The sequence below is a fragment of the Crocodylus porosus genome, unplaced genomic scaffold (assembly GCF_001723895.1).
Source record: "Crocodylus porosus isolate Cpor-Errol unplaced genomic scaffold, CroPor_comp1, whole genome shotgun sequence".
NCBI lineage: Eukaryota > Metazoa > Chordata > Crocodylia > Crocodylidae > Crocodylus > Crocodylus porosus.
This window is the reverse complement of record NW_017728886.1, coordinates 188,874,469-188,891,870: the sequence shown is the minus strand read 5'-3', so window position 1 is coordinate 188,891,870 and position 17,402 is coordinate 188,874,469. Positions and strand designations below refer to the sequence as shown.

Sequence of the window (17,402 nt, the reverse complement as noted above, 5' to 3'; positions counted from 1 at the left end):
CCTCTGGACCCTCTCCAGGTTCTCCACGTCCCTCTTGAAGTGTGGCGCCCAGAACTGGACACAGTGCTCCAGCTGCGGCCTGACCAGCGCTGCATAGAGAGGGAGCAAGACCTCCCCGGACCCATTAGTGATGCCCCTGTTGATGCATGACGGTGCGGTTGGCTCTGCCTATTGCGTCGTCACATTGGCAACTCATATTCATCCTGGAGTCGATCCTGACTCCAAGATCCCTCTCTGCCCCTGTGCTGCCGGGAGGGTCAGCCCCTAACCTATAACCATAATGCTGGTTCCCTCTCTCCAGGTGCAGCACCCCGCATTTGTCCTTGTTGAACCGCATCCTGTTCAGATCCGCCCACTTCTCTAACCTATCCAGGTCTGCCTAGATGCGGTCCCTGCCTGCCAGTGTATTCACTTTACCCCACAGCTTGGTGTCATCAGCGAACTTGAACAGGGTGCACTCCACACCCTCATCCAGGTCGCTAATGAAGATGTTGAACAGCACCGGCCCAAGGACCGAGCCCTGGGGGACTCCACTGCCCACACCCTCCCAGGTCGACATCGACCTGTCCACCACCACCCTCTGCGTTCGCCCTTGGAGCCAGTTTGCCACCCATGTGACCGTGTGTTCGTCAATGCTGCAGCCCCTCAGCTTGCCCACCAGAATTGGGTGGGACACTATGTCGAAGGCCTTCTGGAAGTCCAAGAAGATGACATCAACTTCCTCCTTCCCATCTAAGCTCTTTGTTATCTGGTCATAGAAAGAGACCGGGATAGTCAGGCAGGATCGGCCTGGCACGAACCCATGTTGGTTACCCCTCAACATCATAACTACCTTCAACTTCCTTTCCCTTATCCTGACACACCTTTACAAAATACTCCAAAGTAGGAGAAGTGCTTGATTTTGCAAATTTAAAGTCAAGTCTTGGGCAACGAATGTCAAGCGTCCCATGGAAAAGACTGTATAAGATGACATGTACACACAAAGGTCCATTTAAGGTTGTATGAGCCATCTTAACTGATATTTCTTAAATTAACTTTAGTGTTCTTTTAAAATGTTGGAAGTTTTAATTTAGGGAATTTCCTAATTTAAATACCCTAGTCAGAAAAAACAAAAGGTGCATCATACTGGCCACCCACACATGCATTACTAGCAGGGATGGGATCTTTAGGACAATCCTCCAATGCCAAAGTAAACAAAGCATCCATTAGTAAGAAAGATTATCTTTAAACTTAGATCTATCACCAGTGGAAACTGGAAACATGTTTTGCCAGTGGATTTCATGGCTATTTGCTACATGGCTAAAAAACCGACCTAATGCAAACTTTCAGGGTCTACAGCAGTGATTGCCAACCAGGATGTCAAGGAACCCAGCCAGTGTCAGGGTGCTCCAGGAAGTGCGAGGAGATGAGCAGACAAGAGCAGGCTCAGGCTTTCCTTGCCTAGCTGGTCCTCTGCCCCCATGCTTGGCCCTTCTGCAAGGAGGTAAGCACTATAATAAATAAATTGTTTTTGAAGTGGGGTGCTGTTCAATTTACACAAGTTAGAGAGGAATGACTTGAGTCTAAAAAGACTGAGAACCACTGCTCTATAGGGTAGGATGCTCAAGTACTAACAGCCCTCTAGCCTGTTTCCTTCAACCCCCCCAACCCCTGTTTCCTCCAACCCCCCCAACCCGTTTCCTCCTTGCTATTGACCACTTTCCCCCACTCGACTCCCATCTCTGTTTCCTCCCCCGCTCTTATCCTCCAAATTACCTTCTGTTCTTGAACATGTTTTTCTGCCCATCTCTTCCCAGTTCCTACACCCGTCTCCTGATCCTGCCCATGTTATCTCTGCTTCTTCTCTTTCCTGTTTCCGGTTCCTAACCTGATTCCTTCCCCTCACCCCCACAATTCAAAACAGGTGACCTTCCTTTCCCCTCCAAGTTGTCTGGAACACATTAAGAACATCAGAAAAAATGCTTTCTAAATGTATGCATCATGCACTACACTAGCTTTTGAATGACCAGAACAATTTCAGAGACTATCCTCCTCTACCACTGTAACCCAGAAATGGAGCATACTTAATAACTTTGTAGGATGCCAAAGGCGGCCTGCTTGATACACAGAATCTCTTCAGAGAATTAAACTGCCAAATTCTAAACAAACCTCTGAGAAGGTATGAGTTAAAGTTTTTTAGAGGCTGTAAATTTGATCAAATCTGGGTAAATATTCACAGGGATGGCAAAAGAAAAAGCCTTGGAACCACGGCAGGCCCTCTGCCATATTTCAAACCCTTATTCCAAAGCATGGGAGCTGGGGGAAAGCTCTTCAAGGATAAAGTTACTAGAATTTTTCCTTAAAGCAAGACAATTTTTTCTTTGCTTTGTCCCTGGAAGTGTGCCCTTACTGCAAAGGCTAACCACATACTGGGTTGCATTAGTAAGAGCATTCCCAGCAGATCAAGGGAAAAGATTCTTCCCCTCTATTTAATACTGGTGAGGCCACCTCAGCAGTACTGTGTTCAGTTTTGGGCCCCCCACTACAGAAAGGAGGTGGAAATATTGGAGAGTGTCCAGCAGAGGACAACAAAAATTGTTAGGACTGGGACACATGACTTCTGAGGAGAGGCTGAGGGAACTGGGCTTATTTAATCTGGACAAGAGAAGACTGAGGGGATTTAATAGCAGCCTTCAACTACCTGATGGTTGGTTCTAAAGAGGATGGTGCTGAACTGTTCTCAGTGGTGGCAGATGACAGAACAAGGAGCAATGGTCTCAGACTGCAGCAAGGGAAGTTTAGGTTAGATGCTAGGAAAAACTCTCACTAGGAAGGTAGGGAAGTACTGGAATAGGTTACCCAGAGAGTTTGTGGAATCTCTACCCTTGACGGTTATTAAGACCCCATTAGACAAAGCCTTGGCTGGGATGATATAGATGGGCACAGTCCTAGTTTGAGCAGGAGGTTGGAGTATATGACCTCCACAGGTCCCTTCCTACCCTAATTTTCCATGACTCTAAGTGGTGGAATAATTGTGGCTGAAATTATCCAAAAAAACTATCAAGACAATCACCCTCAATGGAAAAAAAAAAAACTTAAATGGTCAGTGTTCTGCTAAGCTATAAGAAACTGAATACAGAGGTCTTATGCAAGAAGCGTTGGGCACTGTAATCATCATGATGACTATTTTTATAAATAATAGAGGATGCTTGCAGATGTTAAAAAAAGTGGCGTTTTAAACTCAGTGTGTTCCTGTGCCGAGCCCAGCACATGCCCAGAAGAGGCAGCCCCTTAACTGGACCTGGCTCGCCTGACATCTGTATATATGGGGTGCTTTAGTGTGGCTTTTTTAACTTTTATCTAATAGCTGATTGAAGCAGCTTGAGATAAAGAAGTGCCAAGGGGCCCCACCGAAGCACCTGATCTACACAGATGCTGCAGGGCCAGATCAAAGTAATGTGCTGCTGCTTCCAGTAAAGCATGGGTTTTTGTTTGTTTGGGTTTTTGTTTTTTTTAACATGTCTGCAAGCAGCCAGAATGACCAAGGATTTAATATTGTCAGTTTGGGGAAGCAATTTGCAGCAGTTCAGTGTAGGAAATAATACTGTTTAAAAGAGTTTACAGATCTTGAAGACCATCTCAAGTTTGCAAGAAGAGTTCAGCATCCAAAAACTACCTGGAACAAGCTTTTCAATTAAAAAATGTGGTTACTGTAGAATAAGAAAGATAACACAATCTGATCAGGGAAAGCTTAACAGCCAGTCAATGTGGACCTTCAGTGGGTTCCAGGTTTGCTGCATTTTCAATGGAGTGAAGCAGGAATGTGGTTATCCCAAAGCCAGAAAGACAAAGGTGGACAATTCTTAAAGAAGAGACGTATTTTGATACATATCTTACGCATGTCAAATTTATTACTTCCCATTTGTTGTTCTTATAAATTTTCCTTTTTATCTTTTTTTTTTTTTAAATAAGCAGTAAGATGGGAGTTAGGACTCTGTTTATCTGATTGCTAGATAAGGTCATTAGCTGATGGCTGGAAATTAAATCTGAGAAAGCCTCAAATGTATATTTATTATGTAAAAGTGAAAAGCAAAATGAATCAAGTAATTCTCATGTTGTCACTAACTTGAATGTCCAGCCCTGCTAAATATAACTGTAACGTTCTAAATGTAGTATGCCAGCATCTATAAATGTTCACACTGTCACCTAGACAACAGCATGGTACCCATCTCATTTAAGACTTTACACACAGATAAAAAACAAAATGTTAAAAAATTAACATATACACCCAATCCTTTTTAGAATTCTCCACATTTTCACTCTAAAGAATCACTGATCATAGATGGTCCCATCCCCGATCCCAAGTTTCACATGTACTCTATCGTTACCTCTGGATCACCTAACAGAAGACAGCCAAGTTCATAGCAAGCATATGGCTGAATGTACAAGTTGTTTTGACGGCACAATTCATCTTTAACAGCCCGTTGAAAGAACTGAGAGAAGAAAAAAAATTAGTGTTAGCACTTCAGCATTTTCAGTTTGATTTTTTCTTCATTACAAAGAAAAATAGAGATGTATACCTCAATATCAAGTTTTCAGAACCAACCCCAATATCAGAAGTTGAACGCTGCAAAATTTCTGATGCATTAAATAATCTTTAACAGCAGTGACCATAAGTTTCTGTAGGCATTTGTGACTGACACTAATTGGGAAAATTCAACACCCATTTGTTATGTTTGTGTCAAAAAGATTCATGAATCAACTAAAAAGTTTTAGATCTTTACATGTAGGAAAAACTAGAGATCCAATGTAGTTCTCTAAGAAAGGAAAGTCAAAGAAATGGGTTTTTAAAAATAAATGTGACAGAGTTAGAGAAGAGGCCATGCATGTAACACTTCTATATTAAATGAGGGGGATATGCCACACAGCAAAACAGACAACTGCAATTTTCCCAATGACCACATTTTGGACACCCTACTTCAGCAATTATGATGGTTCCCAAGATTTAAGGCTAGAACAAAAAATAAGCTATTTTTAGAAAAGGGGAGGAGGAAGAGAGAAAAAAAAAAATCAGTTTTCTGAACCCATGCTTAAAGTGCCCCCATTGCCATTTTTAAGTGTGGGGATGCCGACGGACATGATAAGAAGCTAGTCTGCTGGAATATGGCAATTCATACTCTAGCAGATGCAATTAATTGAGTCTACTTGATGGCTCTCGAAGCCGCTGAGATACAGTATCCAGAGTACCTGGGCCAGGTGTGGGTGAGGCAATAAAGGGCCTACAGGAAGCCTTTTATTCAGTAAAGATTTATGCTACACTGCGTTGCACTGTGTGATCTCAATCAGCTGGTAAATATGTTGGAGAAAAGCGTGATATGGAATCTTTTTAAGTACCTGAAAAGAACAACAGAACAGCTGATTGCCAAATATGTGCTGCAAATATTTTGCATGGAGACAACATCACTAATATTTCAACACACTGAACTTAATACCACTTCAGGACACAGCATGCTACCGAATACAATGATTTCCAAAAGATGAATACAGGGAAGAAAGAAGCAGGGCAAGAAAAATCTGTGCCAGAGCAATTATTATTATTATTACATGAAGCAATAAAATGTACACAGAAATTTGTAAGTGGAGAAGCCAGGGCTAAAGAAATTACTAGCCATTTAGTGGAATTTATAGCTCTAAATGATCAGCCATTTTCCACTGTAGAAGATACTGGATTCCGCCATCACACTGAATACCTGGAGCCTCGTTACACACTGCCCAGCAGAAAGTGTATAGCTGAGACTATGCTACCAGAGCTGTACAGCGTTGTTTTAAAACGCATATGGAAGTTGATTGAAGATGATCGTGTATCAGCATTTAGCTTTAAGACTTATTTGGAGCTCTGATGCATCATCTATGTCAATGCTGAATTTAACTGCACAGTGGGTAGACGCGAACCATAATTTACAGGGCGGTATTACAGCTCCAGGAGTTCAGCAGTTCCCAAACGGTATTTGACAAGATGTTTGCAGCATGAAAAATCCTGAAGACAAAAGTTCATGCCATTATTAGGGATAATGCAAGAAATATAGCAAAGGTGATGAAAGACTGGTTTGCCAAGTTTACCTTGTGTAGCACATACACTCCAGCTCGTTGTGAACCAAGTGTTATCACAGCGCAGCAAGTCTGATGTACTGGTTATCGGAAAAAAATTGTTCAAACACTCGCTGTTGGCCTATTCTCATCTTCAAGGGGTGCAGACTGAGCTTGGAATGCTTTCCAAGAGGTTACAGCAGGACGTACAGACAAGGTGGAACAGCACTTAGTACATGCTGCAAAGCCTTTTGGAGCAGAAACACCTGCTTGTAGCATATGCAACTGACCATGAAATCCCAGCAACTCTGTGTACTTCAGTGGGGGCTGACAGAAAAAGTAGTGATAGTTGTAGCACGTTTTGAAGAAGTAACACGTTAACTGTGTTCATCCTTGGCCTCTGCTTCTGATGCCATCCCATCCATTGTGGCCTTAAAAAAGCTTTTGAGGGAAGTTACAGATTCAGACCACAGAATTAAAAACTATGAAAGTTACTTTGCTGGAAGCCATGGAAACACACTTTGCTGAAATTGAATCAGAACCTCTCTACAGCACTGAAACACTGCTGAATCCAAGATACAAGGACAGGTACTTTACTGATAATAGTAAAAAGCTGCTGGCTACAGAAATGTTAGTGATGCACCTGGAAAAAAATGCAAGCCTGGAATGACACATAACAGACAGAAGCCTGGAATGACACATAACAGACACAACGCATCACCAGCAAGCCCACACTTCCAAGAAGTGCTGAAAAACTGAACTACTGGAAGAGCAACAAAGGCCAGTTTTCCATTTTGGCTGAAGCTGCATGGAAGTTTCTCTCTGCTTCCTGCAGCAGTGTTGAGAGCAAACAGCTTTTCAGTGCAGTTTCACATGTTGTGGATGAGAAGAGGAACCGAAGAGGAACTGACTGATGTGTGAAAAAGCAGAAATGTTGCTTTTTGTCAAGAAAAACCTTCCACTCAATCACTTGCTATGCTAAAGTTTTGGTAATTTATTATTATTACAACATCATCTACTACTAAACTGTACCTCAACATTTTCATTTGTCATTTTTATGTCTTGACCTGCACTTCTCACAAGTTTTTTTTGAAGCCAACATTGTTAAGATTATGCCATTTTTTCTGATTTTCTTTGTTGATTTTTGTAAAACAAGTTCACTACTGAGTTTTATAATGACTTTGCTGTCAAGTGAATCATTATGTAAGTGTATAAAGTTTATACTGAAAACTACCATTTTAAAAAGTAAAAGTTTTAAAAATTTAACATGTTTATTTTGCTACAAAATGTTTCTAGAAGCAGAAACACAAAAAATCTATTCATCTATGTGCATGTGTTATAAATGTAAAAACAAAAAAAGGGTTTATTTATGTTAGTAGTTTAAAATGCCTTGCATTATTACTAAATACGGGTTATTGGATTGGTATCAGCCAACATGGCTGGTTAATAATCAGTTATCGATATCAGCCAAGAAAATCCTTATCGGTGCACCCCTAACTTCTTACCACTAGAACTGGAGGAAATTATTTTGAAATTTATCCATTTCCTCTCTCACCCTTCTACAATTCTCAGTCTACTGCTGGTTATGATATCCAGTATGTCTGTTCAACATTAGATTTGGCAGGAATAGTTATAGTGTTGCTGAAGCCCATGTCTCAGTCATTTACTTTTACCCAACAGGGAATTCAATAACGGTTTAATAATTCAGAACACTTTAAAAAGATTCAAGGCACGCTATTAGCATCAACTCAGTACAAGATCACTGACAAAACAAGGCTTATTCATTCATTCATAAAATTTATTCTTTTTCAGCTCCTCAAATATCTTGCAAATGACCTCCCATGCTATCACTGGACTTCTAAGAGCTTACTTGTACAGCATCTTCAGAATTCCCTAAGCATTTGTGTATGGCACCAAGAAGTAAGTTCTTCAAACCAACAGCAGATGAATCGTCAACTTCATGACAGGCTTAACAAAAAAAAAAAAAAAAAAAAGACAAAATAAGAAACAGGCTAAAATTCATCCTTTTACAATAAAAGCATTTTGGTATCTTAATTTAGGTTACAAAATGCCCTTTTTCCATGGTTTAGCTGCTTAGGTAATGAGGTTTTAATCTTCCAAGAGTCTGTGTGCATATGATGTATGTGCAATCTCACCCTTTAGTGGGAGGAGGAAATATCAATGGTGGATGGATTTGTTTTAAAATGGGAGTTATATGAAGCTGCTCCCAAGTTCTATCGAGACATCATTAGTGAAATCACACAGAGCATGAACACATACAAACCTTTCCCCACTAAGATACTCAGAAATGTCTAAAATCATACCCCACCTCAACTATATACTCTGTTATCCCCAAAGATACAAATGGTAGTTACGCACACTTACTTTGAGAAGAATTAAACACTAATAAATGAATTGCTGGATAATATTTTGTTTTAAATTTAGAATTTAGATTTAGAACACTGTCATAAAGGCAACTTTTCCCTTAAAAAGGGTCTTTTTCCCTAAATTTCAACATCTATCTAAAAAATTAGATGTTAATCTAATTTCAGTGCATCCTTTTTTACATTATTAACCAAATGAGCTTAGTTTAGTCATTTCAGTCTTCAGGCTAATGCAAACAACTACTTTCCACATGAAAGAACAAACAGAAGGAAAGCAGTATACTGTTTCCGTGAAGATAGTCCAGGAAGCGTATCCCCTACCTTGGCTCATACGTTGTAGGTTGGAAAAAGAACAGTTTGGAAGGGCTTTCCATAAATACAACACTTCAATAGATGCCAGCACACAGAGCTCTTTGGTCGGTGTTTGTTTCCTAAATCTATCTGCCTGCAAACAACACAAATATTTGTCTTTGTCTTCTAATAGATATGGTCACAATCATTCTAATGTTTTGATGTGCATCAGTAACATCTTAAAAAAATTAGGGCTACGAAGTTCAGCTTGCATCTCTTTAAAACTAAAAATCTAAGTCTTTCAGACAACATACACAGTTTCTGAACCAAGGTTCAAGTCACAATGGTACATGAATAAACCAATCTTAACATGTAGCTTGTAGCTGTGTCAACATGTGATCATCAGCCTGTGAAGCTTTCCCCCACCACCCTCAGCTTTCAGAGTGATGTCAGGTAATGTACAGTAGATATAACAGCAAGGTAAAAATGAAGTAGGAATAAATGAAATGAAGAAATACTAGTGCAAGAGTGACAGTATTTTTTCTCTAAAAATTATGTAGACCAAGTTGAGTAGTGAACTACCATCCATTTCTTCCTCAGAGTAGCTCATTAAATCACAATGCACTGTTGTGTGCCGAATCCTTTCTGTTAGTTCTAGAGAAGCAGTCTACTGGAAAGAATACACTTTGTTCAGAACAAAATACTTGAATATAAGGATAAATAATTGCCAACTGTAATTACTGGTCCTATGCCAACCAAACCTTTTTGACTGAGAATTGCTCAATCTGATTGTTTTTTCTTTTGAAAAGCTTCTGAACTTCCTTGAATACAATCTGTGCACCATTCACATCACCAGTGGCTCCTTGACACACTGTAATAAAGCATATACATACAAAAACAATTCTGCTAATTGTCCCAGGATATGCAAAAAGGGAAAATGCAGATAGGACATTATGAAGTTAAAGGAAAAAGAGCATGATCTTGTGATATAGATGGGACCGGGACCAAGGCAAACTATTAAACCCAGTGCTACCACCAGCTTCCTTATTTAATCTTTGGCAAAACAATATCTTGGTACCTCAGTTCCTCATCCACAAAAAAGGAGAGAACATCTAACTTTCAGGTTTAACATAAAACATTCTTTTATTATAATCATGGGGATCAAATCGCTACATAAACAGAATCTGAGCCACAGCTTTATAAAAGAGAAGAATTAGAATGACAAAATGCTAAGTGTGCTGGTAATTCCCACAACTGCAGGAGTCCATGGTCAAAGACTTGCTTTAATATACACACAACTGCTAATTGTAGTGAGATAAAATACTAACCTGCTGTTAGATAAGCATAATAGCACTGGGACCACCTTGATTCATTTTTAAGTCTTTCAAAAGATTCAAATGCATCTTTGAAATTCATTTCTATCATGCTGCACCAGCCTAAAAAATGAGAACAACAATTTAAATACCACAGAACACACATGAACTTTACATGGTGCAAGCAACTGTATGTAATACGTAAAAGTAAAGAACTCTTACGTTTCTTAGCATCTACACTTGTGACTAGTCAATAAACACAAAGCCGATCCAAATAATTGTGTATTTAACAAATAAGTGTAAAAATGCTACAAGTATATTTCAAACTGATTTTTTCTTTTAAGTTTATACATAAATACGTGGATGCAGCTGCTATGTAAGCAAATAAATACATTTCAGAGATTAGATCAACTCTAGTTCTAGGAATGAACACGTTTCCAGAGTTTTAAGCCAAATGAATTTATTTGCACCTTAATCAGTTCTGTAGGTAGTACGTAGCTGCCCCACACACCTTCAATTTGCCTTTAACTAGGAGCACTTCTAAGTTACATGCCTGCACGTGTGAAAAATAATATACACATTATTCATATAGTCGGAAGCAATTGGAGAGTTCCAGTCTTTAGCTGTGCAGAAAGGAATGAATGCGAGTAACACCAGGCCCTCTGTGTTCTGAAATTCCATCAAGATTATTAATCCTCAGCAAGGGAATGATTCCATGGATGAAGCAGGCCTTTTACTCTCTACCCACTTCATGAAACTTCCAGAGGAAAATGGCAGATTACAGATTTTCCAGCTCAGATTCATGCAGCCTACCTGACTCCCTTGTGGTTTCTACACCACAAAATCATAGAGTCCAACAGGCTGTATGTACAGTTGTCAAATCCTACCATGAAATTAAGACACTCAAGAGTCAGGCTGCACTCAGATGCAGCCCTTGCATCCCCATAAACATTTATATGGTGGCACAAAGTCCAAGGAAACAGACAACCATGCCCCTTGGCACACTGTAAATGCTCCAATAGGTGCCAGTTTTTTTGCTTTATGGAAGCAGAATGTGGGCAGCCCAGAACTGCCCATACTCTCCAGTCATCCTGGTCAGTGTTCCTGGGGCTTCAGGGGCCTGATCCTGAGTACTCAAGGAATTATCTTGCAGGAATGGGCCCCTAAAGGCTCAGGAGCACCCTCTGGGTTTCCCTGCTTGCAGACACACAGCAGGGGATTCACTCAGTGTACATATCACATTACTGTCCCCCAACTCTAGGCATGCATCAGCATTCCCCTAGGGATTCCCAGCTTACAGAGGCACATCCTGAGTTGGGGAGCAGCAGTGTAAGATGTGTGCCCAGGGAATCCCCATTTGGGCTAAGTACAGACAGTCAAAAATCCCACAGCTGAATCAATTCAATCTTTTCAGGTTAGTCTAAGCTGCATAGATTAAACTGATAAGCAAGTAAACAAACATTTGCTTTTGATTACAGGAGCCAGAGGGGGTGGGGGGAGTGTCCTTGAGCACAACTTCCTGCTTGGCTGGAGCAGACTGCTTGAATCCGGAGGGGATCTGGGACAAAAGTTCAATAAACCAACTGAACCTAAATCAGTTAAGACTGATGCTACATCCATCCAGGTTTATCATAAAACTGGTTTTGGACATTTAGCAAACAGTTTATGTGCACTGAACTTCTGTTGTGTTACAGATTTGAACTGGTCATTTCTGTCCCTAGCCTTGAAGTTGTGCCACAGGATCAGGCCCCTGACCCTGAAGACCCAAGCACATCAGGGGCCTGACCCTGTGGGACAATAGGCAATGTCCATCTTGCCCAATGAAGCAAAGCAGCTGTGCTGGGACATATCCATGCACAGCTGATCCCTCTCCAAGGACATCTGCTTATAGCCTTAGTGCAGTTCAAGGTTTCAACTAACAAAAAAACCCACTAACTACAGAAAGCCAGTTCATGTGATCCTGTCATTATTACTGTTTAATCAAAATCTAAGAGCAGAATATATGTACGGTACTCAAACTGTTATTTACCAATTTCATATAGGCAGACATGCTGGATCTCCCTTTGATCTGTTGCAAGTTCCAAAGCAGTATGAAAGGAAGTCAAGGCACTGTTGATTTGACACTACAAAAAAAATCATTAAAAATGTTATCTAACTACAGAACAAACAACAATCATTTGATACATCTTCCTTATTACTAGCAATTAAGTAAAAACGATTATCTAGCAAAATAGATTTAGACTGTCCTATTTTACAAAAAAAATTTCTAGGCATGCAAGAAAGCTGCAAAAAAATTCTAAGAACAAAAGATTTGAGTTCAAGAGAGATTCCAGAGACTACTTAACTTTAAATGACCTAAGGTTAGGAACAATCCAATAGCTGGCTTCAAGAATTACGTACAATGCTTACTAATAGCCGAACTTTACATGGGAGCTCCCATTGCTAACTCTGCTGCAAAAATAAGATTTCAGGTACAAACAATGGGCATTAGTCTAAATTCAACAAAAGCTTAAGCTAATTGTGACAAAGCCTTACATTTAATATGCTAACAGTTTTTAAGAAAGCCCTTTCGCAGAAAGTGCAGTATATAATATTGTACACAACAAAAACGCAATAGAAGATAAGGGAAGCTGCACACATTAAATGTAAAACAACTCAAAAGAGTCCGACAGAATTGCTTAAATATAGAATACAAAGCTGGCACACAGGAATGGCTGAAATGGCAAAGAATGGATATTTTCCTGCAATTAACTGAGAATCAGTGTGCCCTATACAGTCTGAAATTCAAGGTCTGATCCTTGCCCTAGAGACCTTGCACTGCAAAAAAATCAGACAACACAAAGCAGAAATGCAAAAAAACTGAAAAAGAATAGTGAAATGCTGTGAATAATTCATTCATGCAGCTAACCAATAAGCGTAAACGTATTTGAAAGTAGCTTATTATCACACTTGCAGCTATGGCCAAGTGTCAGGAAAGACATTTCTTTGCTCCAATTTATTATTATACTTAATATTTGCGATTCAGAAACCCAGAACAAAAGGCTGTTGCTGCAGTTTCTCAGGCCTATTAAGTACTAGGGCTGTGCAAAGCTTTGGTATCCAATTCGATTCGGAGGAGATGAGGCCCGACTTGGGGGCCGAATCTCCGAATCAAATTGGGAGACCCATTAAAAGGTCTGAATCTATTTGAAAGCCTTCAAAGTCGATTTGGAGATTCCGGCAGTCCCCGCTCACTGTCACAGGGAGCTGGACCTGGGCTCCATGCTGGTAAGTAGGGGGTGGAGGGGGACCCCCACCTGACCCCATCCCCCACCAGCTTTGTGGGGATAATTAGCCTCCCTCTCATGACTGGAACTGGGTGTTCTTGTCATGAGTCCTGGGATCCATCAAAAATGTATATGCAAAAGATACAGGGCAGCCTGGTCCAGCTTCCCTTCATGGGACCACACTAATCATATGCACCAGGCTGAGGAAGGGGGCAACAGAGGGGGTCAGTCAGGATGAATTGTTTGGGGCTCTGTTTAGTGATGTTTGCCAGGCATTTAAGGCTGGTGAAGAAAAGGAACAATGGGAAAAGGGAAAGAAAGATGCAGCTCAGCTGTGGGAGTGAAGTGGAAGTCAAAATGCATGGAACATAGTGGTTCACTGTGACCTGAAAAAGAGCTGGCAGTGAGGCACAACTACATACGTCTTTTTCAGAGAGGCTGCACTAATTTATTTTTGTAGTAGGTTCCCATCAGTATGTTTGCTCAATGTGGGCCATGTGCTTTATAGCCATGCTCAGTGTTCACTACCTTTAATCAATGTCATAATTGGTTTCCATGGCTAAGCACATACTGCTTTTGGCCAGTTTAATGACAATGTATTTAGTGAGATCTCCTTGTATGCAATAAGACAAGGGACTTTTTTCCCCCATGCAATTAGGGAGGGAAAAACTTACTCTTGTATTTGAGAAAATACAGTAAGTCTTGTAACAAGGTAGTAAGATTAGTTTGATTTCGTTACAGTTATTTTGAAACATTTTACTTCCTTTTTTATCCCATAATGATAAATGTAAACAAAGTTTTAAATTAGTATTCAGATACTTCCGTGTGATGGCCCATAACCTGTCTTCTGAAACAGCTGGAGATAATGAGACAAAATCAAAGGACTTTTCCCCAGTCAATTACAACTCTGACAGTGAAGAGAAATTTAAACACTATATATTGGGAGGTATTTCTCACTAGCAATTCAGAGAGCCATATTCTACTTCTTTAGACCCAGACAGCAGTTTGGGAACCTCACAGCACTTCCCCCATTCAAGTCTATCAAGGAGGGGAAACCATAAGAAACATTGTGTCATATTGGAAAAATTACATCTTGGTTTTGAACAGTAAGGAAAGAGTATGGGTAGATGAGCACAGTTAGGAGGAAGTGAAGAGGGATGTGAAATTAATTAAATTTAAACTACTTGGTTATTAATAGTTTGGTGATATAGCAGACCAGCTAGATTTATATCTAAGGTATGCTTCCTCTCAATTCAATAAAACCTTTGGACCATGTACACTGAAATTATTATGTTCAGAGCTAATATAGATCCTGAGCCTTCGGTAAGATTAATTGCAGGACATCTTTTCACCCAGGATTAACAACATTTACATGGCAGATGAAGGCGGCAAGGAGCAGCAAACCTACCAAAGATTAAGTAACTTGAAGTTGTCTCTCCTTCACTATTGCACATGATTTCTGAAAGCTATGCACTGATTAAAAGTACTGCTTTTCCTGGTTGTGTATTTATAATGGGCTAAGATACTGTAATAGGAGTGTGAAATGTATGGTTGTGGTGACATGCATATTTGGGGGCAAGTAAGTTTTATTTACTTTCCAATTCCAAGCAGAATATATCTTCATTTATTCAATGTCTTATCTCTTTATATACAACATTTTTTCAATTATCTCATATGATGATTAATGGATTAAGAAATTCCCAGTAAAGTGTGATCATTTCCATATAATAAAGAACATTTTTAAAGCGCACATTTCCATGTAATATCAAGAATATTTTTAAAGCTCACAGATGTTTCATTTACTTCAATGTGCCTGAGCTCTAACAACAAACTTAGCAAGAATATGCTTCTGGATGATGTTTTCTATACAAATCATCCCTCAGATCCATTTAAAGTGACAAGAGTGTAGAACAGGACAAAAAATTACAGTGGTTTAAGAGCACTATACAGAAGCTGACAAAAGACTGGGTGGGGCAGGGGGGCAAGGAGAAGAGGCGAATTCGAAGTGCCTGTGTAAACCCATGGTCCCCATCTACTTAGAAGGGATTATTTATCAAGAAGTTGCCTGAAAAATTATCCTAACTGGGGGCTCTATCTTTATTATCCATCTTTGACTGGAAGTCTGATCAAAATAGTCTTCCTTTCTACTTACTATAAATGAGAAACATGCTCTGCCCTACCTTCTTCTTGAATAACTAATACTTTTACTGCTATGGCTCAGAGCCTCCATGTGTTACAGCTGAGTAAAATTAAGGTAACTCTTCTCATTTCATTGTTGACCTGAACAGCAGCTTGGAAACTGACCAAAGTCTGTTCATTTCATGCTGTACCGAATGTGACTCAGGAAGACATTCTATCAACTCACATTTAGAAAACTTCTTTTCCTGCCTATAAAGAACAGATTCAGATCATTTAAAAAAATGAAAGAGGCAAATGTGGAAGAAACTGATGATTCTTTATGCTCTCCAACTTTCCTGTCATGCAGGTAAGTACAAGTCTGAGGTCATGGCACATCAGCAAAATATTTTACTATGCTGACAGTCATTTGCATCAGATTTAATTTTGGGTTCAGATCTCTCAGATTTGTAGTTCCTCCACTGGCATCTACTCTCCTTTCTTCGTTTTCCTAAAAGCTTCTAATGAAATACCTCTCACCAGACACCATTCTCTGGCTAGACCAGAATCATGTAATTATTTTTCTTTTATAACTAGCCCAAAACCTGCACTAGTTAGCACTGATTTAGCTAAACTGATTTTGTTAAACTAGGGGTGTCGTACATACAGCCCGGGGGGCCAGATCTGGCCTGTGGAGCCTCTCTATCTGGCCTGCCTTAGAGTCTCTTGACTTTGCTACCAATGGCCACTGGCAGCCAGGCACTCTTGTCACCCCCATATATCTTCCACATCCAGGTCCACCACTGTCACCATTGTACCTACCCGTGTCCTGGGCAGAAGAGTCCCAAGTGAGTCTGACACCCCTAAGTTAAATCAATGCAAATTCCCATGGGGACACACTCAAGTCAGTTTAGAAGTTAACTGTCAAATTCCAAATGGCTTACTTCTAATTGATCAAAGCCATTTCTATACTAATACAAGAACTGTTAAACAGGGTCTTGCAAGATCTTACCCAAAGGCATCTCTAATAAAAAAGTTATCAGCCATCCTAATCTGCACCATGCAAAGGTTCTATAAACTCATTATTTTAGCTACTGAAGGAACGTTTCATTGTGAAGCACCTACTTTGCAAGCATACACAGAAACACTGTAACATGCACAGTCTATAGTTTTTTCTAAGAGCATGCTTTTAGTGTGATGAGAAAATATGCTATGAAGAAATAATCTCATCTTCCTGCCAGTGTATTTTGTCCAGTGGGATAGCTTGAGTAAGTTATGTTTGCACTCAAGGTTTTCAGGCTGTCATTATGAAGCCTGTGTATATGTATTGTTGATTTACTTGTGGAGAAATACATGATATTCACATACATACACAGTAAGACTGGCCTCAGAAACCTTTGTAGAAATGCACCAACTTTGCTTAGTCATAATTCAAGAGAGTTCCACAGTGAATTTTTGCTTTCAGGCACAGTCTTCTGAGAAAAAGAAAAAATGCTTTGGGCTGAAGCGTTTTATCCTTCCCAGCAAGGCAAGTTTGAGAATTTCAACAAAGTTTGGCTTGGAATATTGCAGGGATAACTATGCTAATAAAAAGCCTGAAGGTATAATCAATCAGGGAAAAACACACACACACACTTTAGGTATCTGAAGAAAAATTAATCTTGCAAATTAAATACTAAAATGTATAGAAAAATATAATGTGCACAGAAAATTATATGATTTATTCAACACTTGCACTATATCAAGACGGCCTTGCCGTGGGGCACCGAGCCTTGAAGTACACGTTTCCGCTATCTTTGGGTATGGACAAATATTCATTTGTGGTGGCTTCAAAAGGGGAGAGGGAATGGCTGCTCAGGTCTACACGGCAGCTTTATACTGTAACTTAAGTCTGTAGGATTCTGTAGCAAAACCACTCCAAATTTAACCTTGTTTCATTCAGGGTCAAAACTGGGATGATTTTGTTC

At 39.9% G+C, this 17,402-nt stretch overlaps 1 protein-coding gene across 1 annotated transcript in view; it reads right to left on the bottom strand.

Annotated features, from left to right (window-relative positions):
- Positions 1 to 17,402, bottom strand: part of TTC39C (tetratricopeptide repeat domain 39C) — a 60,424-nt gene that overhangs the window by 8,118 nt on the left and 34,904 nt on the right. Inside the window, exons 7-12 of the mRNA XM_019547066.1 lie at positions 12,084 to 12,177; positions 10,070 to 10,177; positions 9,503 to 9,612; positions 8,772 to 8,895; positions 7,937 to 8,034; positions 4,368 to 4,472 (exon numbers count right to left, since the gene is read on the bottom strand). Coding sequence (XP_019402611.1) covers positions 4,368 to 4,472; positions 7,937 to 8,034; positions 8,772 to 8,895; positions 9,503 to 9,612; positions 10,070 to 10,177; positions 12,084 to 12,177 — 639 coding nt within the window. The remainder of the gene's footprint in view (positions 1 to 4,367; positions 4,473 to 7,936; positions 8,035 to 8,771; positions 8,896 to 9,502; positions 9,613 to 10,069; positions 10,178 to 12,083; positions 12,178 to 17,402) is intronic.